The sequence below is a fragment of the Camelus bactrianus genome, chromosome 11, assembly GCF_048773025.1.
Source record: "Camelus bactrianus isolate YW-2024 breed Bactrian camel chromosome 11, ASM4877302v1, whole genome shotgun sequence".
In the NCBI taxonomy this organism is placed as follows: domain Eukaryota; kingdom Metazoa; phylum Chordata; class Mammalia; order Artiodactyla; family Camelidae; genus Camelus; species Camelus bactrianus.
In genome coordinates this window covers 24,893,524-24,920,550 of record NC_133549.1, presented here as the reverse complement: position 1 = coordinate 24,920,550, position 27,027 = coordinate 24,893,524, and the positions used below count along the sequence as shown (strand labels likewise).

General features: G+C 49.6%; 1 protein-coding gene across 14 annotated transcripts in view; it reads left to right on the top strand.

The window, feature by feature from the left end:
- TACC2 (transforming acidic coiled-coil containing protein 2) overlaps nt 1-27,027 on the top strand; it is a 196,543-nt gene that overhangs the window by 157,514 nt on the left and 12,002 nt on the right. For 5 of the 14 annotated variants that reach the window (XM_074373509.1, XM_045506512.2, XM_074373507.1 and 2 more), the window contains 11 exons: nt 3,252-4,563; nt 6,189-6,224; nt 8,303-8,363; nt 9,517-9,718; nt 13,665-13,726; nt 14,728-14,843; nt 16,070-16,241; nt 17,465-17,605; nt 18,493-18,582; nt 24,924-25,067; nt 25,514-25,590. In XM_074373509.1, coding sequence (XP_074229610.1) covers nt 3,252-4,563; nt 6,189-6,224; nt 8,303-8,363; nt 9,517-9,718; nt 13,665-13,726; nt 14,728-14,843; nt 16,070-16,241; nt 17,465-17,605; nt 18,493-18,582; nt 24,924-25,067; nt 25,514-25,590 — 2,413 coding nt within the window. The remainder of the gene's footprint in view (nt 1-3,251; nt 4,564-6,188; nt 6,225-8,302; nt 8,364-9,516; nt 9,719-13,664; nt 13,727-14,727; nt 14,844-16,069; nt 16,242-17,464; nt 17,606-18,492; nt 18,583-24,923; nt 25,068-25,513; nt 25,591-27,027) is intronic. The other 9 variants (XM_074373514.1, XM_074373513.1, XM_045506516.2 and 6 more) reach the window with 5 other exon arrangements.

Below are 27,027 nucleotides of genomic sequence, written 5' to 3'. Positions count from 1 at the left end.
GAACTATGTGAGAATGAATGTCTATTGTTTAAGCCCTTCAGCTGGTGGACTTTATTCTGCTGTCCGGAGCTGACTAACATACCAGGAACTGCCTGGTGAGCCTTCACATATCACGAGCCAAGGATGCTGATTTTGTGCTCAGACTGAGCAGAACCTGGAACCAGGGCAGGACGTTGGTCTCAGGGCAAGCATTGTTCGGATCTGCACCGTCAGGGTGCATGAGGCAGAGGACAGGTTCACGTGAGTGGATCCATCTGGAGTCTTGTCCTTCCTTGCCTCTGTGTTCACAGTGGCTGGCAAATGGGAGGCATCCAGGTTATTTTTGGGATGAATAGATACATTGTCTTTGGGTAAGGTGTGTGGACATTTAGAAATCCAGGGGTTTACAGAGTTTGCAGGGGTGGACTGGGAATCCTATTGGAATACAATAGCTTTGGAAAATCAGGGCCTGCATGTGGCAGGGATCATGTATCATGCTCTCCCAGCCCTGCTCTGGTCACCGGACAGTAAGATATTGGTTCCAAACCAGGGATTGTTTGCCCTGCAAGGGGGCATTTGGCAATTTCTAGACACATTTTTGGTTTTCAGAGCTAAGGGGTGGAGGACGCTAATGGCATCTAGTGAGCAGAAGTCAAGGATTCTGTTAAACATCCCACAATAAACAGGATGGCCCCCCAAGACAAAGAACTAACCATCCTGAAATGGCCACAGTGCCGAGGTGGAGAAACCCTGCAGCAAGGTTCCATTTCCTGGTCCTTGATGATTTAATTAGGGTATGTCCTTTGCAAGAGGAAAGCCACGTGAAGCAGTCAGAGAGCTCTTCTTCTGGGGAAACAGTGAGCAGATGGTTAAGCTGAGTATCTGCTGATTGTTGCACGGTTTGGGGAGAACTCCTGACATCTGAAGGGCCTTGGAAGTCTTCCTTCCTTGGGCTGCCGGGGCATGCGTAGTAGCCTGAGCCAAAGCAGGTTGGCGGTTGTGGGCCTTGCTCTGGAAATGATGGGATGGGCTGAGACTCTCCTGTAAGACCCACTTGAAGTACCTGGTCCCCTGGGTCCCCTGGGTCCCCTGGGCCCCCTGGTCCTTCTGTGCCCTCTGTACTGTGTGTCCAGGGCGGGGAGGCAAAGCAGCTGCTGATGGGAGGATGGGATGCCTGAGGGTGCCAGTCCCTGGAGGAAATAGGGAGGGAGTTGATTTTAGAAAGAAGGGAGGGGACATCGTCTTTTGAGATGGCAGTGAAGCTAGAGTGTTTTCAAGACCTGGAGGAGTCATTTGGCCGACAGGGTTGAGAGGCTTTCAGGCAAGTGCTCCCTCTTCTGTGACATCTGGCTGCAACCAAGTAGGGCCAGGGGTGGCTTTGGATGCAGAAGACAAGGGAAGGTTTGAAACCATGGCTGGCGAGTAGACATAGCTTCCAGAAGGTGCTCTCAATTCCAGAGGCATTTATTGAGCCTGCAAGAGGAAGTGTGACAAGCCTGGGGAAAACAAGGAAAAATCAGACCAGTTCCTGAACTCAGGAGGCTGGACATTTCCTTGTGTTGTCATCTCCTGGGCAGCGCTTCATCTGCCGGGGCTCTCTGCCAAGTGCTCCAAGGGAAGGATTAGCTTGTGAGCAAAGCTTGGTAAGCACAGAGTGCTCCCCACCTCGGGGTTTGCAGGAGTGAGCATCAATTGCTCTGAGAAAATCTACAGTGAGAGGGCAGTTCGGGTCTCAGTGAGCATTTCCCAAACCTTGTTTGTTTGTTGGAATGAGAGAGAGGGCTGCCAGATTTAGCAAACAAAAATACAGGGCACCCACCTAAATTAGAATCTCAGATAAACAATGAATGATTGGAACATGGGACATATTTATACTCAAAAACATATTCACTTATCCAAATTCAAATTTAACTGAACATCTTATATTTCATCTGGCCACTCCACCGGCAGGGGTTAGGGTGGGTACTGCGGGGTTTAACTCTTGTCAGTAAAACACACTTTGGGAAAGCTGCACCAAGTCATATATGTGCCAGCTCTTTAATTCCTTCTTCTACCAACCACTTTGCAACATTCACCCTCCTTTGTCTAGTGACATGTTTTTAGTTCTCTGGCCAATCGTTTTCTGGCATCTTGACGGCTCAGGACAGCTGTGAACCCAGAAATGCGTGCAAGGCGCCACCTGGTGCAGGCAGATCCCAGAGTAGCCAAGCCAAGACCAGGCTGGATGCATCTCCATGGAGCAGTGGGGTCATGAGATGATGGAGTATCTCTTTGCTGGCATTTGGAGTATCTGCAGTGTGTTTTAAAATAAGGAGCTGCCTCCTTGGCTGGCAGTGGTGAAGCGGGTGAAGAAACCGAGAGGAAGCTGCAAAAGATGGAGGGAGAATAGATGAGAGGGAATGAGAGAAGCATGACAGGCAGGGTTGGAGGGAGAGATTACAGGGGATGCCTGGAGTCAGGATGGGTGGCAGCTCAGTCCTGCTGCAGTTGTCTGGGGGCCGCCACATAAAGGCTCTGAGTAGTCAAGAGTGGGCTAGAGGATGATAGCAGCTAATAGTTATTGAAGGCTCATTATGCTTTCCTTACATTTCTTCTGTGTCTTCCTCTCCTGCTCTTCACCCTTGCGTTAGCCACACTGGCCTCTGATACTTCTGCAACACACCAGGCGTGCATCTACCCCAGGGCCTTTGCACTTGCTATTCCCTTTGCCCAGGATATTTCTCCCCAGATATCCCCATTTCATGCATTTACCTCATTTCTGATCTTGGCTTAAATGTCTTCTCCTTGGAGGACTTTTCCCAGCTACCTTGCTTTAAAATTGCAACACTCCTCCCCTGGCTTTATTTTTCTCCACAGCACTTACCACCATCGGACAGGCTGTATGTTTTACTTGTTTATTGCTTCTTGACTGTCTTCTCCCTGAAGAATGTAACTTCCAGGAGGGCAAGGATTTTGTCTGCTTTGTTCATTGTTGAATCTCCAGCTCCCAGAACGATGCCTGGTCTTGACTGGGCGTTTGGTAAACATGTTTTGAACAACTGAGTGATTTGAGCTCTTCCTTAAACAGCCCTTATTGCTCCCATTTGACAGATGAGGGAGCTGAGGGTAAGCCTACACAGGGGTGGACCTAATGGGTGAGAGCAGGGTTTGTATCCAAGCAGTGTGGTGGGCAGGTTGGCTGGGGTGATAGAGGGTGATCATCTGGCACGGGATGAGAGACTCTCCGAAGTGTCCCGTGTCCCTCAGTGACTGCTTTGTCTCCATTTCCTCAGGATGCGGTTCTGAGACGGTCTCCGTCCCCGATGGCCCCCCTAGCAGCTCTGTGGAAGGAAGTCCTTTCCGTCCTCCGTCACACTCCCTCTCCGCCGTCTTCGATGAAGACAAGCCGATAGCCAGCAGCGGGACTTACAACTTGGACTTTGACAACATCGAGCTGGTGGATAACTTTCAGACCTTGGAGCCACGCTGCTCAGACTCTAAGAACCAGGACTGCAAGGTGAACTCGCGGAGGAAGTCCACGGACTCTGTCCCCGTCTCGAAGTCCACGTTATCCCGGTCGCTCAGCCTGCAAGCCAGTGACTTTGATGGTGCTTCTTGCTCAGGCAACACCGAGGCCGCGGCCCCGGCCCCAGAGGCGTACAGCACGGGTTCGAGCAGTGCGTCCAGCACCCTTAAGCGAACTAAGAAACCGAGGCCACCTTCCTTAAAAAAGAAACAGACCACTAAGAAACCCCCAGAAACCCCCCCAGTGAAAGAGACACCGCAGGAGCCAGCCGACGAGAGTCCTGTCCCCGCTGAGGAGCATCGAATACCGGAGACAAAAGCGGAATCAGCCAAGGCGGAAGGTTCCGGACCAGCCTTATTGGAGGAGGCGCCCTTCGAACCTGCTGCTCTGCCCAAGGCTGCCTGCCCTCTGGACTCAGAGGGTGCAGAAGGGGCCGTCCCCCCAGCTCCTGGGGGTGGCAGAGTGCAGAACTCACCCCCCGTTGGAAGGAAGATACTGCCTCCTGCCACAGTCCCGGAGGCAGTGGAGGGGACCCCGTCAGATAGCGGGGGGCAGGAGGACTCCCCAGCCAAAGGCCTCTCAGTGAGGCTAGAGTTTGACTATTCTGAGGACAAGAGTAGTTGGGACACCCAGCAGGAAAACACCCCTCCCACCAAAAAGATAGGCAAAAAGCCAGTTGCCAAAATGCCCCTACGGAGGCCAAAGATGAAAAAAACACCCGAAAAACTCGACAACGCTCCTGCCTCGCCTACCAGCTCCCCCGCTGAACCCAATGACATCCCTATTGCTAAAGGTACCTACACCTTTGATATTGACAAGTGGGATGACCCCAATTTTAACCCTTTTTCTTCCACCTCAAAAATGCAGGAGTCTCCCAAACTGCCCCAACAATCATACAACTTTGACCCAGACGCCTGTGATGAGTCCACTGACCCCTTTAAGACGTGCTCTAAGACCCCCAGCTCACCTTCTAAATCCCCAGCCTCCTTTGAGATCCCAGCCAGTGCCATCGAAGCCAATGGAGTGGACGGGGATGGGCTGAACAAGCCCGCCAAGAAGAAGAAGACGCCCCTCAAGACGTAAGTTCAGGGGTGCAGGTGGTAAGCTTGGAGGCGGGGCTGCGCATTGGCTGGGATCCTTGCTCACGTGCCTGGGTGAGGCTGGGCTGCCCTAACCCCTCCCCCTTTTGCGATAGGGCCACCATGTTTGCTGCAGGATACCTGTTGTCATTCCTTTCTGTACCCATCGGTGGCATTTCCCATCCACATGTCCCTTTGGGTCTAAAGTCCTTGACCTTTTGCCTTCGTGAGCCAGCGGTCTAAAGCTTGACTTCTAACTGAAGACCTGACCTTCAACTTCAGGAGAGTGTGGGGGAGCCCATAGAAAGGGAACAGCCCAGTGAAGACCTGCTTAGCCTCTGTGTTGGTGACTTAGCTTTTGCTTTTTAGCACGTTGATTTGCTTTCGAAGTGGCCTCAGAACTAAGAGATCTGCCCTTTAAAATATTGTTAAGATTGATAGTATTTGTTTCTGCCCATTAATGAGACATTACCCCAGGAGGCAAACAGAGTAGGTTCCGGAGGCCCATGAGTGAGAGGTCTGGCCTGGGCCCCTCCCTGCACCCCAGCCAACTTGTAAGAAACACCCCCATTTGTCTCCATCCCTCTGGCTAGTTGTCTTCATAGATGGGAGTCCTCGGGCACTGTAGGTCCAGAGAAGATCAGTGGAACCTGAAAGGGAGAGATAGTCCCCACAATCCCCAGGAGGCCTTTAATAGCTGGGTCTGCTCTCCAAACACTCGCCAAGTAGATTGCCCTTTAATACTACGTGTCTGTGCCTTGGCATTCATCCCAAGACCCAGCTCTAGCTTGGATGGCTGCAGGTCCGTTCCCAGGATTTTGGCCCAGCCGTGGTGTACTTTGGTGCCTGGAGCCTTTCTCCTTCCCTCACGTGAAGTCTCATCAGTCATTTAACAAGGCCAAGGAGACCGGGCTTCTGGCAGCAACTCCGCAATGGCTGTTGGCCTCTCCCAGCCTACCTGGCATGAATCGAGACAGGGTGACCTGTTTACCTCTCATTCTGGGCTCCCCCGAGCATTTAATATTTGAGAAGAACCCGAGGCTTCCTGAGAAGGGGGTCCCCAAGCAGGCTTTGGCCTTGGATCACCCTGCTTCTGTCTGGTGGTGGGAAGGAGGCAGTCCTGGCCAAAAATGTGGACTTTTCTTAATCAGGTCCTTCATAAAGATCCCATAGAACCTGTTGGAAGCTTGATGTTAAGCCTCCAACAGGAGAAGTCTGAAATGCCCAAATCACAAAGCCATTTCTCTCATTTTTGGAAAGAGAGCCAACTTGTGTCCATTACCTCCTCCTTCCCCATGGATAGCTTGGTTCTGTCCTGTTCTATCACCAGCACTAACCGAGGTCGGGGAAGCCAACACGTCTCCAGGTCTCATCTCTAGTGCAGGTGACTTGGGATCCTACACTTGGGTGACAAAGCTCTTTGGACACCAACAGTTTATGGGGTAATTGGAGCCCAGAGAGGAAGGCCCTCTCCAGAAAGCTGGGCTGCTGCCCACACTCCCAAGCAGAACCTACAGTGGATGGCGCTTGCAGCCCTAACCCGTTAATAACCGGTTGTCCGCAGGTTTACCTTTTTTGTCAGTTCCTTCTGTCTGTCTCTCTTTTTCTTTGTCTTCTTGTCTTAGGATGGTTGAAGATGTGATGTCTGTATGTTCTCTGTTGTAAGTAAATTTAATGGAATCTGCCTCTCACGCCAAACGTGCTTTTTTCTGCCTTTGTTTTTGCCTCTGAGCGCTTTTTATTTCCTTTTTGTGACTGCTGCGTACATATTTCTGTGGCGGGCCTGGGGATGACGGGGCATGGGGCTTCCTGGCCGCACAGGCCATTTGTCTGCTTCATCGTGACTGGCCTAAGTGAGACTGCTTGGCCGTGAAAACGTGGTTATCCAACATCTGCCTGCTTGTCAGCAGTGGAACTTTTTTCCCCCTTTACGTATTGAATGTCTTCATCTGAAACCCATACATTTTTTTTAAAAATCTCATTTCATTCTTTCATTGTGAATTGGGCTAGTGGATGATTGCTCTCAAAGAATTGTGGCTTCACATTAAAATAACCGTCTAGTCCAACCACGGGCCACAACTGCTTTTGCTTGTTCTTGCTACACAAGCAGAGACGTTTGGACTGTTTCAAATTGAGACGTATGGGAGCCCCCTGGAATGCAGGGTTGGCTCAAAGTGGAGCACACGGCTGTGAGAGCCATCACCAGGCCGCTCTGGGTCAGTGGGGCTGGGCTGGGTACCAGCATGCCGTCTGGGGGCCACCCTGCTCCAAACAGTAGACCACCTCTAGGTCTACTGCTTTGCCTCCCTGGCCAGGAGAGATCTTGTGGGCTGCTCCCAGGGGCCCAGGAACTGGCATCTTCTCTGCCTCTCCATCCTTCCAAGGGAAGCTGATCTGGTCCCAGATGTCCAGCAGCCCCAGGATAGGGTTGAGTCTCTCAGGCTCTCTTCTGCCCAAGGGATTTCTTTAGTATGTTAGAGCCATTCAGCAACTATAAAACACACAGTTGTGTATTTATATGCATGAATAAATATATGCTTCAAGCTGCGATTGCACTTTTCGTATGGCAAATGCCATAAATGCTGTAAAGAACCATTTATAGTATTTCTTTCCTGACTGAATGCCATTGTTGGAGTGTTTTATTCGAGAGAACACAAGGAGGAACTTGGTGCCAAATTGCTCTATCCAACCAGTCAACATTTAGAGCAGGGGAGGGGAGAGGGGTCTAAGGTGAGGGGACCCCCTCCCACTGCACAAGCCTTTGCTTGCTGGGGGCAGCACTATACCACGGAGGGGCCTGAGACCAGGGGGCAGGGGCTGGTCTGCAGGTGGAGGAGCTGCCATTCTGATTGTGGAAATGACCCCCTGACGACCCAGCAGACTTAATGGAACCATCTGGATGAAAAGTCCCTTCCTTCTGACTCCTTCAGGAGTCTGAGCTGATGTTTCCTTTGCCTGCATCCTCCCCTCTCCTCCCCCACCTCCACCCCCAGTTATTCATATGAAGGAGAAAGAAAGGGAGAAAAGAGTCCTTGACCTTGGTTAGGAGAAGACGTTTAAAAGATCATTCCATCCCTGAAAAAGGTTTCTGGAGATTGGTTGCACAACGTGAATGTACTTTACTGAACTGTACACTTAAAAGTGTTTAAAGTGGTAAATTTTACTTTATGTGTATTCTACCAAAATTAAAAAAAAAAATGATCTCAGCCCTGGCCCTGCCTTTAGTCAGACTCCTACCCAAAAGTTCAGAGGTGTGGGAATCCCTTAAGCTCAGTTCCTGCAAGTAGGAAAGTATCTGCCAGTTGTCCCTGAAGGCCCAGAACTTTCCTTCCTGTTTCTGCACGGCCCCTTCAGTTGTCTAAGTGCTGCGCTGAATTGGCCTTCTGTAAATTGGATCCTGTTAATTGGTGTCGTGAACTCAGATCCCCTCCCCCACCTTAGTTGGTGCAGACATTCCTGGGTGAATCCAGGTATACTAATCTGCTCACCAGAATTTGCTTTTTAAAATAAGAACATCTGGGTAAATTTAGCTTCATTTTCTGGGTCAGCTCTCCAAAATGGCATCTCTTACAAGATTTCCTGCCTGATGAGTTGTTCCCTCAGGGGCAACAATCATATCTATTAAAAAGTCAGAATGGAGTGGCGTGGGGTGGGCTGGGTCAGATACTCTGGGCCTCCGTTGGCTCTGGAATGTTCGGTGCCTCTGTCTCTTCTGTTTACATTTTCATTTTGTTTCCAGTGACACATTTAGGGTGAAAAAGTCGCCAAAGCGGTCTCCTCTCTCTGACCCACCTTCTCAGGTATAATGTTCCCTTGATATTTATGATTTTATTGGTTACCCGGCGAGTTAAGGCTGATGTCTTTTCTATAACCCACGAGTCAACAGAGCTTGCTTTTCTGCTCATCAAAGCCATGTTTCCAGTGCCCTCTTCTTGCCTCCTGAGTGATGGATCCCTCGGTGTTTGCAAGACATTGTTTTGATCCCTTCCCTTGAGGAAACTTCAGAGTATGTCCCAGGAGTAGGAAGATGTTCAGGAAAAATGTTAGTTGGATTCGATGGGTGTCGTGCTGGTCCATCCTGGCCAGTTAATCTGAGAACTTACAATGAATATATAAGGAAGTTGAGGAAGTCTGCTGAGATAAATGAACATACAGTGAGAAAGATCTGAATATGTGTCCAGAGCACTGGGTTAGGTAACCAGAGTCACCGTGGGGAGACAAAGGAGCCCCATCCCCTACAGAAGTGGGGCTTGGGCTCTTCATATGAGTCCTTGTCTGTCTCTTACCAGTTACTCTACCAGATAGATGCCATTTCTTCTGCCCTGTTTACAGACCGAGGAAGGGTCTCCTCCAGTGTGTATGCCAGGCCAGCCAAGGTCATAAAACAAACCAGCCTCCCAACCTGCCCATTCAAGCCAGTGAGGCCCTGGCCAAGGCAAGGCTGCAGAGAGGTGCCAGCCCCAGGAGAGGGTCTTGAGTCCAGTGCCACCTCTGCTGTAACTTTTCTGGGCTCCCACCGTGCCCTGCTCAGCTGCACACTTTCTGTAGAAACGGAGATGAGACCTCCTTTGTCCACCTCCCAGGACAGGCGTGAGGGTTGTCAGGCGATATGATAATACTGATGTACATACAGGCCCTAAAGCACTGTGTGGGCATAAGACCACAGCTGCCTTGATAAAAAAGTGACAGTAGTAAAAGTTTCCTTATTTGTCTCAAAATGAATGAGCAGGAATGTCTCCAAGACACAGAATCCTGATTTTTTGGAAACCCATGGTCCTCACCCCCTGAAACAAGCCATTAGAAAAAGAAATTCATAGAGGAAAGAATTTGTTTCCTTGGGACAGTTTTGAGCAGGGGAATTTGACAGGGACCCGTCCTGGTTGGTGGGGCCCAGACCCGTGGGTGGGCACAGAGACTGGATGAGAGAAGAGATTGCTTCTGTTCTCCTGGTAGGACCCTACCCCCGCAGCTACCCCAGAAACACCGCCGGTGATCTCCGCGGTGGTCCACGCAACTGATGAGGAGAAGCTGGCGGTCACCAGCCAGAAGTGGACGTGCATGACGGTGGATCTGGAGGCTGACAAACAGGACTACCCGCAGCCCTCGGACCTGTCCACCTTCGTAAATGAGACCAAATTCAATTCACCCACGGAGGGTAAGCAACCTGGTGGCCAGGGTGGCCAACCCCCGCCCTGTCTTGGAGACCACTGCCCCTAGGGAGCAAAAGGCCAGAAAAGAAACTTCTAAGCCAGGTAACTGAGCCATCGGCTGCCGCCTCCCAGTGTGCTCTGAACTCAGGTTGTGTTTTGAACCAGCCTGAGGCTTGAAAGCAGCTGTACCCTGACCCTCAGGCGCCTGCTGAAAGCCGGCACAGCATCCTCTAACTCCCAGTCCTGAGCTCCCCCAAGCTTTGCACCTTCTCAGCCGTAAGGCTTATGTCCCTTGGGGATGTAGAAACTGGATGCAGAGCCCTGTTCTCCGATCATCCTTCCTGTTAATGAGGTCACGTCCGGCCACACCAGACACGCATCTGGGGGTGCCGAAGTGCTGCTCCCCAGAAAGAACCTGGCTGGGGCTACAGCCATGATTTAGGCTTTCTTACACTGAAGTCATGAATCACAGGACAGTGAAATGTTGGGTTAGAAATAATAATTGCCTCTTGAACACGTACTCATCGCGGTATGAATTCTCTAAGTAACGACGAGATGGAGGCACTTGTCATTGGTGGAGCCCCCACTCTGAGCCCTGCTGGGCCTTTTACATACCTGATTTCACTGCATCCTCCCAGCTCTGGAGAGTGGATTTCTGCACTTCCCCACGTAAGATCGAGGGGTGAGAGGCTTTGAGCTGTTAAGACTGGCTGAGTGTTGTGGGGCTAATCCGTGTAGGACCAGGTCTGCCGGATGCGAAGGGGCTTCTTTCCCACTATGCTCTTTACGTGAGCATCGTACAGGCTTCCTTTCCTCAAGGGTAGAATGAGTGTGTTGAACTGACTGGTGCTTCCGGATCCACAAGAAATTCAGAGTGTCTTAATATTTTGAAAAACCCGAATGGACCTAGTTTAGATAGATGCTCAGCTGATTAAAACTGCGTGTTTGGTGGCCATAATTACATCAACTTGCTGTGGTGACGCTGATCTTCTCCCACTGATTAAATCCTCAGATTGACAATTGTAAACATTTTTTTTCAAATGCTTGCTAAGCAAATGCCCTCTTCTGGACTAGCCTTTTGAAACATGGGGCCATAGGAGAAAACCTAGTCCATGTGGTCCCCAGGGATGAAAAGTTCAGGAGCCACTGGTCAACAGAGTCTCCCAGACCTCTCTCTTAGCTCTGATCTGAGACCCTGAGGGAGTAGTTAATTTAGATTCACTGGTCTGGATGGCCCTTGGCTGCTCACCCAGTTTCCCCCTTTCCCTTAACCTGCAGTTACATCAGCCACTCCTTCCTGCATCCAGGGAGTGTGTCCTTCTCCGGAGCATAACCTGTCCTTTGACAGTGGGCACCTTTGCTGTCATAGCACAGAAGGGCCGCGCAAGGAAGTCGGAGCAGTGTCCTTGTCCCTTTCCAAAAGGCTCTTTTCTTTTCCTCTCATCACTTACGTTAAATGTTTCAGAGATATTAGCAATAAGCAATAAGACCTGGTCACAATCCCTTACCTTTGCATAACCAGCAGTGGGCCTTTTTGTCTGACATCATTTCATTTTCTCCTGCAAGATGTATGTAATTTTGAGCTCCATTTTATCGTGAAGTCGACAGGCCTGGAGGGGTTGGTGAGTTGGCTTCCCTGATCCTGGGAATGACGATCTGGACTCAATCGCATCCTTCTGGCTTCTGCCCCGGGCTCCTTTCAGTCCTCTAACAGAGCTCTGGCAATGAGAGTCAGATGCAGACAGCAGTCCAGCCCTCTCATGGTGCATTGCCCGGGTGTGAAATAATTACCAAAAGCAGCGCTCAGAAATGACAGGGCCCATTAAAAATAACTTGGGGCCTCTTCAGCTCGGAGCAGCACGTGCTTTAGCAAGCAGCCTCCGGCAGGTGTAAAGGCGTTGTGCTGCTTGGTGTAACTGGTGCTGCCCTTGCTGGCCTGCCAGCTGCATGTGGCGTGGTATAAAAATGGGGCTGAAGTTGGACATGGCTCCCCACCCCAGTCCTACCCTCTGAAGCTTAGAATTTAAGGCAGATGAGTGAGATTTTGAAAACTAGACTCAGTTAAGATGTTTTTTCAGAATATCTGAAACCCTCTTGGCAGGTAGGGAAGAAGGCAGACAAGTGAGCTCAGTGACCTGAAACTCACCCAGATCAGCTGCCAGGAAACAAGCTCAGGTTCCAGGCGGGACACGTCACTGAGGCAAGCTGGTAACCAGAACCGGCACTGACCTGGGCCACGGGTCCCGGAAAACCTCCATGGTGGCCCCTAGCTTATTCGGTGCATCCTGGGTGCTCCGTGCCACCGTGGGGCATGTCGGGGTGGAAGTAGGGGTTGCTGTTAGATAAGTGAGGGTTAGATCATGCCTTGGCAGTGGTAGTGAAACCTTGGAGGAGTAAGCAGCTGATTCACTATTATCTTCTCAACTTAGTCTTTAGTAAAACAATGAAATGATAGTCTTGGCATCCTACACTTGGAAAGTGACAGATCTGGAAGAGGCCCTAGAAGTCACCTTGCCCTCCACTGTTCCCTGCCTTTGCAAGATAGTAAGTCCTGATGAATGAATGCTTCTTGGTCTTCAGTTGAGGCAGACCTGGGATCAGGTTCAGGTTCGCATGACCGTTGCAGACACACTGAGCTTCCACCCAGCACGTGGTTCGGCTCTAGTCTCTGTTCTTTCCAAGTGACACACAAGTCAGGGCCTTCAGGGCGCGTGAGGTCTTTTCTGGCCATTAACCCGCAAAACCGTCTCCATTCCCGTGAGCAGGTCACGTCTGCCAGAAAGATGCATTTGCTTCCTCCCAGAGATTCGGAGACTCCTGAAAAGTCGTCCACGGGTCTGAGTGCTGGAGTTCATGTGGCTGCAGTCACACACACTTGCAGGTTTTGAGAAACCCTTTGAGGGAAAAGAAATCTCATTTTAAAGCTCATATTAAAAGGATCATTTTTTTCAAAGTGATTCCTTCAGTTGAGTATGTATATGATTATGAATCTGTAGGAACGAGGGACTTTAAGCCAGAACTGCTATTTATAGTGTATATATATATTTTTTTTTTAAATGTAAAAAAATTGAGGCATTCAGCTTTAGGGATTACCAGTGACACTTAAACAGCTGCTCTCTGAGCAGGTCATGTGTCACCTCTTGATTTTCTTTTCGAGTGGTTGAGAGTCGTCTTGTAGCCGCAGATTAGGACTTCCTCTGTCTTGTTCACCAGGGTGTCCGCTGTGCCCAGCACGGTCTGAGGCACATAGCAGGTGCTCGGAATCCATTCACCAGGCAGGGATTTCAGTGAAGAGGCAGAGCCAGGTCTCTACCCGGAACTGCCCAGGGCCCCTTAGGAAAGCAGTGGGGTTTCTAGTCTCCAGTGAGAGTGTCTGGAGTTTTCTTTGCAGCCTAGAGTCTCCAGTCAATTTGAAACGGGTCATTTCTCCACCGAATTGGACTTTAATAGTCTTTGCATCTGAAAATTTGGTTTGGGCCTGTTGGTACTGGCAGAATTTGGGGCAATGTTCCTGGCGATTTGTAAAGCTTCTCTTATAACAACACTGTTCTTCCCTTGCTTCTGACGACTCAGGACTGGGGAAGGTTCCAAGTATTGCACATAAGACTTACCAGGAAAACCAACACCCAAAGTGTACACACCCTCTGATCTGAAAACTTGGTGCAAAATGCTCAGATCTGTTCTCAGTCCAGCCTATGCTTGGTCATGACATTTAATTCCCTTGGAAAGCTCTCAGACTTGTAAATGGCAGAAGCCCCTTTATGGTAAGAGGTTTACCAGTTGTCTGAAAATAGCTGCATCGACCCTCCCCTTTTGACCATATAAGAAATCTCAGTCAGTGGACGTTTTCCCAAAAAACTTAAAGCCTGTTCCAGGCCCCACCATGCCCAGCCCAGATCTTTTATTTTTTTTTCCCTCTGGCACTCACCTCTCCTTTTGTTTCTTTTCTAGAGTTGGATTACAGAAACTCCTATGAAATCGAATATATGGAGAAAATTGGTTCCTCCTTACCTGTAAGTTCTTCTGCCTCTAGCCAGCAGGGGACTTGCTTTCCCACCCTGCTTTGTCAGTCTGGTGAACTGGAACTGGGAAGGGGTGGGGAGAGCGTTTGCGGTTTGTCTCAACCCACCTTATATGGCATTTTCAGGGAGAAAATGATAGGATGCAATTCTGTAATTTCTACAGAATTGCTTCCTTAGACTGAGAAAGAACTAGTCAGAGATTTCTTTTAAAAAAGGTGGAGGGAGTGTGGTTGTTTGTAATTTAAGGTATGCCATTACTTGCTTTCTTCAAATTAACTGCTTTATATAACTGAGGATCGTCTCTTTGGGCAGTGTCTTTCCCCCACCCCTTTTTCATTTTGAGTCGTTATGATGAGCAGCTGTCTTCCCCTGCTTGGAATGTGTACCCGCTGGGGCATTTGGTCCTGAACGTGACCTCTTGCTCTGTGCTGCTGTCCAGCGATGCTCTCAGAGGCACAGATGCCCAGAGGGCTTGTGCGACGCTGAGCAACCCTGACACGTTGCTTGGATCTTTTACCTTTCTTTGCATCATTTGTAGAGGTGGGGTTACTGCTGCTAAACTACAATTGGCTTTGAATCCACAGACCTCGATGGTGGCGCTCATCACACGGGGCCACCATGCTCGCCCATTTGACTGTGCGCAGCGCCTGCATGGGGGCCTTGCCGACCCCGTTTATCCTCAGTGCCCAGCATGGTTGCCCATCCAGAGAAGACGGCCAGTAAACACCAACGCCATCATGAGCCTTCTCCCCTGGAAACGTTCCCAACTGCACACAGTCGCACAGTCTCCCTCCACTTTCTCTTCCCTCCTGTCCTCCCGTCCTCTCTCCTCTCCTAGCCAGCCCCGCTGTCTCCTCTCTTCTGGGTGGCTGGAGAGCAGTGAAGGCTTTTCCCTGACGAGTTACCTGTCCCCATCGAAGGGTGCTCTGGTTTCGTCTCTAGCGTGTTCAGGCCACCATAGCCGAGCTGACGTGTGACTTTCATCCTTGCAGCAGGACGACGACGCCCCCAAGAAGCAGGCTTTGTACCTTATGTTCGACACTTCTCAGGAGAGCCCAGTCAAGTCTCCGCCCGTCCGGATGTCAGAGTCCCCAACACCGTGTTCAGGGTAGGACATCCATGATGAGAGAGCTTCCCACCAGGGCCGAGGTCCCCAGGCCTCTGAGCACCTGCACTGTTATCCTGACCCTAATTTGCGCACACCCAGGCAGCCCACGTTTCCATCTCTCTCAGTCCACACGGACACAAATGCAGCCGGTTTGTCACTGGCTGCCCTTTGGACTAAAGTGAAATCCCTTAACAAATGAATGTGTGAGCCCCTTCCGTCGTCTCCCAAAGCACGCATGGCTTTATGTTGTAGTTTGTCCCGTGGTGGGCAGCACACCAAGGCATTCAGAGCCTGAATCCCGTTCTCACTCCCTCCTGGTTGTGTGATCAGGTGTAAGTTAACTTGTCCCTCCTGGGCTGCAGTTTCCTTATGTGTAAAGAGAGAGTGATAATGAAATTGATCCTGTAGGGATTTTATGAAGATGAATTGAGGCTCTCAGTCTTCCCCCCAGATGTGATGGGGATGGGGTACTGATCCAGAAAGCCACTGGGAGGATAAAACTGAGATGCTGTAAGGAAAGCACTTGTCACAGGGTCTGAGATAAATGAAGTGCCTGATAAACGTTTATTATTAACATGGATGTGAGTATAAGCAGCTGTGAGAGTGCTGTTCTGAGCCGCGTGGTGCTGGGCTGGGTGAGGGTGGGGTATCGCGCTAAGATTGGGAGCTTGCCTTCCTCTCCTCCCTGCCCCTTTCACTGAGTAGGAGTGAAAGCTCTTGCTTTGGCTTCCCACACAATCTGGAATCTGTGCGAGGCGGTGAGAATGTGGATGGTGATGTTATTACAGCAGTGATGATGTACTAGAAGGCAGGAGTGGTGCCTCGTGAAGGGCACTGTGCCTGGTGCTTTCGGTGCAGGCAGCATCCCGCTGGACCTTCACAGAGCTGTGTTGTCTCTGGGTTACAGAGGAGGAAGCTGAATTTCAGGACCAGTCACTCTCCCTGGGTGCGCAAGCGAGGGACTGCATCTGCCTAACTGCAGGGCTCATGTCTTAGCCTGTGGCATCTGTGCTTCTGGCCATCCCTTGTCAGCAGGCCCTTGGTGGGGGCTGGACCACCCTCATTCTAGCCCACAGACCCCGTGGCCCCCTTAGTCCTGCCCATTTTCCTCTGGGGATATAACCCTGGAAGTCCAGGATCCCTTGGTATGCTAGTTGGGGAATCCTGGCTAATTTAAGTGGGATTTCCAACGCAGACTCTATAAAGATGCCCTTTGCTTCCCTCAGGTCAAGTTTCGAGGAGACTGAAGCCCTCGTGAATGCCGGGGCCAAGATCCAGCACCCCGTTGCACGAGGGCTGGCCCCCAACCAGGAGCCACACTTACAGGTGCCAGAGAAACCCTCCCAGAAAGAGCTGGAGGCCATGGCCTTGGGCACCGCATCAGAAGTGATTGAAATTGTAAGTGGGGTGAGAGGGGCCCAAGATCACTGCGGGTGAGGCTGGGCCAGCCGGGTGCCATCACCACAAAGGCCAGTCCTTCAGAACAACCCTCGCCTGGTACCTGGCATGGGGCCCCACCCTGTCCCTGCCACAGAAGCCAGCCCAGGACGCCCCACCCCATAAGGATGAGAGAAAGCCTCTCCGTTCTCCCAGCATGATTTTGCCTTTCTCTCCCAAGTGCTTCATTAGCCTCCAGGGTGGTTTATTTCCCACTTCTGGCACCGTCATCAGCCTGTACCCAGCTTCTCCGTCCTCTGCGGCGGAGGGCAGAGAGTGGCAGAGCAAGGGCCGCTCTCCTTTAGAACAGTCAGTTCTCCTAGGCCTCAGTGGACTTCTACCTCTTCCTTCCCAAGCCCTGTGGGGCCTTCAGAGCAAATAGACCTGAGCTGGAGGCCTCACCCCCCAACCCCCACACATCTAAAATGGACCATTCTTCTAGGTGAATTTTATTTTTATTTTTTTACCTCTCTCCCAACAATCCTTAAGAGGCTTGAGGTCATTGATTTAGCGTGTTACTTTGTTGTTCCAAATTAGTAGATGTTGATTTATCTCATACATCAAGTATTCACTGGGCACCTGCTGGGTGTCTGGCAGTTGGACACTGGAACTGTAATAGTGAGCAAAAAGGGAGTCTGGACAGGACCCAGACCATCTCAAACCGGTAGTGTGAAGGACTCACGCACAGTTCGACTTCTACAGTGTTGGCTTCTGGTTTTGAAGTCTTTCTGATCTACCAGGAAACATTGCGTTTGAAATCATCTTTCTAGTTCTTTAAAAAATGACCTTTACCAAAACCGTACACTGGAAGGTGTTTTCTTGATGAGTTATGTTTGGAAACCCCATCACCTAACTTGTCTCCCTCCCACTGAGATTTTCAAGTCAATAGGTAAAGGGTAACTTTCCTCCCAGCCACTGGTTATGGAGTGAGGGTGGGGTGCGGGTGGGGAGGGCACCCAAGGCTGTGCTTCTGGGGAGGGGGTCGGGCCTGCCCATCCCAAGATGCCCATTGTCAGCACATGGGAGTTAGTCCAGATGAAAAGGAAAGTGTTGGCACCTGACAGATACTCTCTTTAGCCTTAAGGCAGAAGTGTCCAGCACACAGCTGTGTGGTCCTTGCTTGGAACCGATGTCACTCTGCTCTCCTCTATTTCTCTTCTGTGTCCTCCTCCGCCGGCCTTCAGACAGCTCCTGAGGGCTCCTTGGCCTCGGCTGACGCCCTCCTCAGCAGGCTGGCTCATCCAGCCTCTCTCTGTGGTGCGCTTGACTATCTGGAACCCGACTTAGCAGAAAAGAACCCCCCAGTATTTGCCCAGAAACTTCAGGTTTGTAGCCCACGTGTGACCTTTTGGGAGTTTGTCAAAACCTCAGTAGAGAATGAACCTCTGAACTCCAAATGCAATGAGGCAGGATTTAATGAAGGGCTGCCGAGAATGTTCCAAATGGAACAGCTTCCCCTCCAAGACCGATGGATGTGGTGTTCTTTGCCCAAGACTCCAAAATGATATAAATTGTGTCGTTATCTATGAAACAAACCATTTGTATTTCCATTTGGAAATTGGGCCCACACACTCATTTTTCAGAAGTTTTGATAGCCCCCAAAAGCCGTTTCTGTGATTTATTCATGAAACCAAGGGTATTAGATCACCATCGAGCCAAGCTGTTAATATATACGAGACTATCTCAGACTCCCATGGAGATAACATCTGGATGCAGGTCTTGCTTCTGGAACCAAAACAATTATCAGTATACTCTGTGCTTTAAATTTGACAGCTTAATTTGACATCCTCTAGACTGGGACGTTCAGAGCAAACCTAGAGCGATCGTTAATAATCATTTGAGAAACGCAAATCCACTCTTGGGAAGTGTTGGCCAACTTTACGTTAAATGAACGAAGGGAGAGAAGTCCGAGGAAAGAGTACACTAAAACTTTTGATCCAATTTTAAAAATCATTTCATATTTGACTGTGTAATACTTCCCGACAGACATTCCAAAGTGTGATTAAAAAAAAAAACAAAAAGGAAATTAAACACTTACTTCATGCTCTGCTGAGGTGTTCATTGTGAAAAAAAAAAGCCAGAGCGTGTGTTTTCCCAAGTACCTGTCATGACACATTCACGTGGCACATTCGTTTCTTGGGTGTGGAGAACATTTCCGTCCTGTCTCGATGCATTTCCCCTGCGGTTTGCTCATTCCCCACCCCTCCGGCAGGAGGAGCTAGAGTTTGCCATCATGCGGATAGAAGCCCTGAAGCTGGCCAGGCAGATTACCCTGGCTTCCCGTAGCCGCCAGGACACCAAGGTACCGGTTTGCCGCTGCCGTGTGCTGCCTCTTGAGAATGTTGTGTGGTCCAGAAGCTTCCTTGCTAACCATGGCCAAGCAGGTGTCTGACAAAGTCTGGTTTTTCAAAAAGCTGAACGCATAACTAGGGCATCATTATGCACTGAGCACGTGTCTAAAACCTGTTTCACTCCGTAATGAAGACACCAGCAGGATGGTCAGACTGGTTGAATGGAGGAAAATGACAAGAAACGGATGGGTCAGTGGGGTAAGGAAGCTAGAATAAGATTGCAAAGTTAGGTATAAAGCTGGTTAATACTAGTTAAACAGGACAGATAAGTCATTACCTTTGAGGTTCTTTTTTTACATACAGAAATCATTTGCTTCTCTATGGGTTAAAAATAATTTGCGACCTTGCTGTTTTCTACAAGTTAATGTCTAGTTGCAGTGAGCCTGTACCCTAGTCAGTAGTAAACAGGTGAAAACAAGACCTTCCTGAGATGTGCGATGACCCTTAGGCCAGGGTCAAAAGGATGACAGAGAAGCAGTCCTTTTCTGGAAGAGAAGAGGGTCAGTATTTTAGACTTTGTGGGCATCTGTCTGATCCCTGTAACAGCTACTCAGCTGTGGCCCCGCGGCTCAGACAAAGCAGCAGCGGACAGTAAGTGGATGAGGGGTGTGGCAGGCTCCAATAAAACCCTTTTTGCAGAGAAGGGCAGCAGGCCATTTGGCCCACGCTCCGAAGTTTGCCAGCCCTGCTGTAGAGCAGAGTGTGACCGTAACAGGACTTGCAGAAGTTGTTTTGCCTGGCTTCCCAGTTTGGAGAAATTTTCCTTAACAATTTGAATGAGTTTCTGATGATGCACAACACGGCACGTGGTCCAGGGAGGTTCAGGCCACCCCCAGGGCTGGCAGGTGCGCCTGGCCTCTGAGGAGCTGCCGCATTCCCTCCCCAGCCCCGAGCTGGCAGCCCAGTGACCCAGGACTGGTCCCCAGTGTGCCCTGTGGCCTTGAACCAGTGGATGAGCTTCTCTGAGCCTTGGTTTTTCAATCTGATATAAGGCTAATGGTGGTGACTTTGCAGATGGCTGTGAGGACTGTGGGTGACGTGCCTGGCACGCAGTAGGTGTGGGGTAAATGAAACTGCTGGCGGCTGACCTTCACTTTGCCTCTGATACCTGGTGAGATGCTCCCAGCATCTCTCCTCAGTTGGCAGGTCTAGGTCCCATTTTACAGATGGGGAAGCAGAGCGTTGGAGCCAGCCCAAGGCCTGACTGATTGACTGGCCTTCCGGGAACTATCACTCGAATTTCCAACTGGGAGCCCGTTGTCCGTCTGTCTCAAGTAACAGCTCACTTGGCGGAGGGACCAGTGTTTCCTCCCACCTCTCGTCCTTGGTACAGGATCGAGATTTCATCTACTGCTCCTGCCCCGAGGGCCCCCACATGTGGTTTTCCTGGAGCCAAACGGGGGTCCCCTTCCAGAGACACCTCTCAGTGGAGAAGGTGGTCACCCTGTGAGCGTCCAGGCTGAGAATGGGGCCCAGGGCAGGGACTCAAACGTAAACACAGATTACTGATGTCCCTGCTCTTGTAGCCAACCCATCAACTTGAGTTTAATTTCCATGAAAATGAGATTTTTAGAAAGCAGTAAGCAGTGAGGAATTTTTCCCTTTTAGATTTATTTCTTGATATCCTTGGGTTGTGGCTGAAACACAGAATGAATTGCTTGAAATTTGGCCTCTATAAAATATGGTTTATTCCTACCCAGAAGTTTGGGGCAGAATCGAGCACGTTCTGAGTAGTTCAGATGGAGTATAAAGTGTTGGGGACTCCTGCTTCCCTGCCTCCTTCCTCCGAGAGCGCGTCAGAGCGGGCCAGTAGTCGATGTCGCATCAGTTACAGCCTATTCTCAGACCATGTGTCCTGGTTTTGATTTAGAAAATACTGTCAGGTGAATCTGCTAAGTGTGGTTCAGAGAGGCAGCCCCTGCTCCCTCCTTATGTATTCCGGAGGGGCGTGCTGAAAGAAAGATTCCACGGGGGTGGAAGCTTCATGAAGTGTGAGGAACATTCATCTCTGCCATGGGAACTTGTACGGCTCTTATGAGAAGTATATTATCTAGTGACCTTGGCCCATGGAAGGCAGATGCTGGCCCCTGTAGCCCGCCAGCCCTAGGGTGATCCGTTTACCTGAACCCAATTAGGTTCCTGTGGGTTTCTTGTCTGTGAGATGCTTGATTGCCCCACAGTGCTTTGGAAACCGCTGATGTACAGAAAGAAGACAGCAGCTGTGTATCCAATTCGCTATTTTTTCCTGCCTGTATATTTCAGCTGCAGGTGACATGGGCCGGTCTTTTTGGCAGCACGATCTTAAACTGCTGCTAACACCAAATGAAATCACTTGGAATGAAAAAAAAAAAAAAAAAAGAACAACTCATACTGAGGGATGAAAAGCATCATGAAATATGATGGGGGTGATTTCTGGTCTCCCCTTCGAGCAGCTTCGGTTTTATTTCCGTGTCAACTGAGAGCCAGCGGAGGCAACCTTCGGGGACTGCAGTGCGGTTTCCTCCCTCTTTAGCCAGAAGATGTTAGAAATGAGGGAAACCCCGCAGGGCCTGGGGTGTCAGACTCCTTACTGCTTTCCCTCCACATGCTTCTGGCAGAACTGAACACGGCTGTGTCCTCCTGGGGGTAGATCTGACCAGGTCTCTGGCTGTGTGGTACATAGCTCTGAATTAACCACTAAACCAGGATGGCTGGAACCTAAGCGTCCCGTCTGTCTGGCTTTCCAAGGGCTGCGGGACACAGGGATTGATTTAATTTGTGTGTATAACAAATCCTGGTTGTGGTGGCTAAAGCCGTTGGCTTTGCTGGGTGAGGGGGACCTTATATAAAGAATGAAGGATGTGTCTGAGTAACTTAGTAACAAGGATCACACAAGTGGCAAGCTTCAGAACCAGAGGAAGTCCAATAAAAGGCTCCCCTGGGAGGGAAAGGGTGTTCATCCTCCGTGTCTGAGTGCTCCAGGTTCCCAGCCTATTAAGGCAGACGCCCAGTTGTTTCAGCATCAGTGGGAGGAGTAGGTCTGGGGCAGCCTGTGTGGTTGGTGGGTAGCCTGACATCAGAGGCTCCTCTTATGTTGTGTCCAGAAACCACCCACTCCCTGACATTTGACCCCAGGATGCCTGAAAGCCACAAGAACAGCCTGAAAAGAGGTGACCAAGGGCTGGCCGGTGGGTTTCAGCTTATTTGCTAGTTTCAGGAGTTTGCGGTCATCGTCTGCAGCCTGTGTTGAGGACTCAGGCCATGTCTTGACCCAGTGGGAAGGAGTTGGTGCTGATGGTGCCTTCTGTGGGAATGGAATAAGGGCGAGCATCAGGGGCCTTCCTCATATTTGCCATCCTGAGCTTGAGACCCTCCCGTTGTCAGATTTGGATGGGGTGGCACCTGGTGGGGCTGCTCTCTGCCTGACCTGGCCCCATGTGGCTCTGACACTCCCCAGGAGCCAAGCCATGTCCACACTCCATGGCCTTGGCCCCAGCTTACTGTGGTCTCCTCACCTGATCTCAACTCCTGGACCCCACACCCCTGCACGCCCACTGCTCTCCCACCCGGTTCCTGGGCACAGCCATCCTGCTTGGTTCCCTGACCTGGCTGCTTCCTCTGAGGCTTGGCATCAGGGTTGCCCCAAGGAGGACTGTGAGCCTGGATGAGTGCCAAGACCCCCAGCCCCTGGCTGCAAGGCCGGAAGGACCCTGGGCATGAGGTTGGCAGGCTGACCTGGGTGACAGTGCCCAGGAGACTCCGCAGGGACCAAGATTTGGGAGAGTGGATTGAGAAGTTGGAATTTGGTCCCAAAGGCCCATGCTGTCTGAGTCATGGCCATTTCACATTTTAATTTGTGATTCTGGCGGGTTTTGGCTCCTCTAAGGTAGCAAGTGGGAGATTATAGGAGGGAAACAAAGCTTAACCTAAGTCTGATCTTGAAGTGTCAGCGAGAGACAATCCTATTAATTTCAGTTAAAAACAGTTCTTTGTTGTAAGGGAAAACCCGAGTGTGTACCTTGAATTTCATTAACATGCAGATACTCAGGGTAGTAATTCAAATGGATTCTGAAGTCATCGTGTTTCTTTATTGAAAACACCAGGTGGCCAGGATGACCAGAGCTAGTGAATCACTGTATCTGGGAGTAACCATTTGCATTGACTTAGAAAGTTCATTATTTTGTTTATATTTCATCCCCTTCCTTGTTTTACAAAGGACTTTAGGCAGCTTAAAAGATCACTGGTTCCTGTATTGGTCATATTTAGTTTCTGCTCAGTATCATAAAGTTAGTGTTAGTTCATTTTCTCTTGCAGTTCAGAGAGCTGGTTTATTTTGGATCAGGATTGAATCTCATTCTGGGAAACCTTTTTGCCAAATCTTAGATCCTCAGTTGTTTCATCATCAGAAGGACCAGGATGAGTTAGATGATATCTAATGTTCTTTCCATTTTGTAATTTTATTCTAACTTTTTTTCAAAGAACACATTATTTTACTTAAGTGATAGGAACAGTTTTTTTTTTTTAAATCCTCTTCAGAATTTTGTGACATTGAACTTTCTCCGTGAAAATAAATACTGAGTCTTGGTGTCTAGGTATAATTTTCTGTTATTTCCTGAGAAGTTTCCCATTTGGCAGATAGAACCTTGAGAACATTTCAGACAGCAGAGATCAGTCCTACAAGGGAGAGGCCCTGCCCAGTGGTCTGGTGGCCCTCTTTCTTCTGAGAGGTCCACCCGCCTGCCCCTGCGGGCTGTTTATCTGTGTTCTGCTCAAATGTCCTGTAAAGGAGGCTTCTTTAGGACCTGAGGCTGAAAGATCAAGGGATCACATTTGACAGGTGGGCGTGTCCCCAGGTTCTGGTCTGTTCCCCTCTGACCAACAGTAGTTATTCCGGCCCCACTTGAGAGAGAACCCAGGTACCTAAGGCCAGGCAGGGGCAGTGAAACCCACACAGCAGATGCTCCCTTCTGGGACAACCTAACCCACTTAGTTCGTCGTGCATGTGTACAACTAACCGGTCCTAACTCGGGAACCTCCAGTCCTATCCATTAAACTTCCACCTGCGTTTTCCAAGCTGTCGCAAGTTCCTTCTTTCTGAGGCTGCGGTGGTGTGAGCGTGCCTGTTCCTGTGACTGAAGGGAGAGGTGCTGCTCAAGTAGCTTCGGGTGCACCCCCTTCCCAGTTACTGCTGGTTCTTCAATCTCATCTGCTTCCATTTACAAGATCCGTTCTTTCCCCGGATCTCTGTCTCTCCCTTTCTTCTACGCTGTGGTGTTCTGTTCATTGCTCCATTTCTTCCTGTAAATTTCCAAGGAAGAAGCAGTTGCCCTCTGCCTGTGAGAACACTGTTACTTCACATCGACTCGGACTCTTAGGAACCAGGCTGGAGGTTTGCCTTGGCAACCATGACGGGCCGGGAGGTTAATGAATAGGACTGGGAGCGTGATTGGTTTGGTGTTTCTTCTGCAGTAGAACTAGATGGACAACCCCGCTGCGCTGGTTCATGATGCGATGCTCCTAACGCTGCATTTCAAGTGTGTTGGAACTGTCTGAGCGTTTTGTGCGAAGGGGGGCATAGTAAGACAGCCCTCTCCTCCCTCCCAGGGGGCTGGTGACCGACCAATGTCAGTCGTGCGGGGCAGGGAATCACACTGTTTGTCAAGGGTCTTAGCAACAAACCAGCAAGCGTGGATACTGTCAGTGATCCGGTTTTCAGTTTTCCCATTGACACCATAACTCCAACGTAACTCTTACCTTTTGGCATCCGGAAACCAGCTCGTTGAAGGTGAAGTTGGTTGACAACCACTGTAGGCTTTAAGCTCTGTATGAATCATATCCTTTCAAATGGAGCCCCCTAAATTAAATGTGGACAGTCTCACAGAAACGATCAGATCTGTGGTTATTCAAAACCAGGCAGCTGTAGAGTAGAATTCAACATTGTTCACCGCCAGGCTTTTCTTTTGGAAGTGGAGCCTGCTGGAAGATGACCTCGGCTCTCAGGCGCTGTGCCTAACTGCCTCTGCGGCTGATAAATGGCCGTGATAAACGGGCCCCAGACGTGCTGGACTCCAAGGGCTGGGAGTTGGGGAGGCCTCTGCCATTAGCCCCTTTGTCAGCCTGTGCAGGTGCAAAGTGATAGATTTCCATAGATTGTACCCGGCATTTCCCCATTCATTAGTCGTAGCATTTTCTCATACTTTTGATGTTCTTTGTTTCAAAACCATACAACTGACCCATTCGTAAGAGATGAATGCAATACTTTTTGTCATATGATTGATGTTAACTTTTTTAAAAATTAAAAACCGTTTCACAGAGAGAAGCTGCTCACCCAACAGATGTCTCCATCTCCAAAACAGCCTTGTACTCCCGCATCGGGACCGCCGAGGTGGAGAAGCCCGCAGGCCTTCTGTTCCAGCAGCCTGACCTGGACTCCGCGCTCCAGATCACCAGGGCAGAGGTAGTGTGTGGCTCGGAGAAGGCAAGGCCAGCTCTGGGTGCCCTGGGAGAAGCTCCAGGTTCTGCCACTTGCAAATAAATATGTGTACCCACGGCCCACAAAGCCAGCATCTTTGAACACAGACTTTCTCCTCTGATCCCTGCAGGCAAAGACGGGTGGCAGACTGTGGGTTTTTCTCTTCTTGGACACTATTGTTTAATGAGCCTTTATGGTCTTGTTTGATTTATAACAAAAAACCACCCTCCTTTTTGTCGCTGTCTGTGGGCACTGTGAAGTCTGATGTTTGACTTATTTCTGTCTCAGGCTCGGGGAAGTTCTCTAAATACAATTATTGTTTGGTGTAGCAAGTTTTAATTCTGTATTTATTCAGTGTCTCCTTGTCTTGGTCTGTGAATTGCTTAGGTCTGAGTTCACTGGAGCTAACTCCTTCTTCTCCCTGATACTAGATCTTAACGAAGGAGAGAGAGGTCTCAGAGTGGAAAGAGAAGTATGAAGAAAGCAGGCGGGAAGTGATGGAAATGAGGTCAGTTGTGAGCGTGGGCTCCCTGGTACCTGGGAGATGCCTACCTGTGGCACGATGACACCTGGAGCTGGGGTGGCCCATGAACGGTGTCCACTCTAGAAGTCATCCTTTATTCCACAAGAGTTACATGTTCATAAAAGTATTCTTTGTGTGTTGTCGTTATTAAAATATCCTGTGAATGGGTAAATAGTGCCATCATATGTACAATGAAACCCAAACCTTCCCACTCAGCCTCTGCTCCCACACGCCTCAGGTAACTGCTATGCACCGTTTCTGTCTCCTCCCAAGAATTTTCCATTTCTGATCGCAAAAGCAGAGCCTGGAAACGTACGTTCTCCTACATTCTCTTTTAATTTAGCATAACTTGGACAGACTGGTAGCCATCTTGACCTTATTTTCAATAGGTGCTTGCCAGTCCTTGTAAGATTCTGACATAAAAATGTCACCAGTCTCAATGGATAAACTTTTAGGTTGTCTCCCAAATTTCACAAATGAATGATGGATTTTCATTTGCTGCATATTGTAATAGAAACATGACGGCTCCCACACGTTCACTGCCCGCCATGTGCCAAGCGCTGTGCTTTTGGCTAGAGACACACGGCCTGTTTCACCCCATAGCCCTCAAGAGAGGATGGTCAGCCCTGCTTGACCGTGGAAGGCTCAGAGAGGTTCGGTGACTTGTCAGAGGCCTGGAGCTTCTAGTTACAAGAACAGGAATTTGAATCCTTCCACCTTTCTGACTGCATAACCCAAACTTCCCACCGTACTCAGCAGCCTGCCTCTCCCCCTCTCACTTTTAATGTGCCTTTTCCCCTTTATTTCTTCTCTCAATTTATCATCTTCTTAGAAACTAAGAAACCATCTCTGAGACTAGAACTTACCCCTGGAGTGAGACTTTAAAAGCTATCTTGCAAGTGGCGTTTTTAAAGCAGCTTTGGCTCAAACCTCTGCTCTGACTGTCCTGGGTTAGTCCTGTCCAGGTTCTGGATGCTTCCAGGTCTGAGAACTGCAGGGCGGGTGGGAATGGGGTGGGGGTCATAGTTCATTTCCATACACCTGTCTTTCTGCAGCTCACACAAGAAAAGAAGTGGATTTGAGTACAATCATTTTAACAAGACAGAAAGTCTGGCACTGTGCTAAAAATACTCAGTAGGCTTCATTTTTTTAAGTCTCAAAGTTTGGGAGTAAGAGAATGGGATGCATTCTAAAAAAATTGGTCGAAGAATTAGTACATTTATAGTGCACTTCACTGCAGTAGCAGTTGCTAGTTAATTATCAAAATTATGTTCCTGGCTACCATTTTAAGTAACAAACAAATCATTTAAATAATCCTATTCCCTGTTTTCTAGGTCAAATAATATCTTCCCCAAAATTCTCCAGCTAGTTCCTTCTTTCCGCTGATGCTTTTTGTGACCACTTCCAGGGTTAATCTTAATG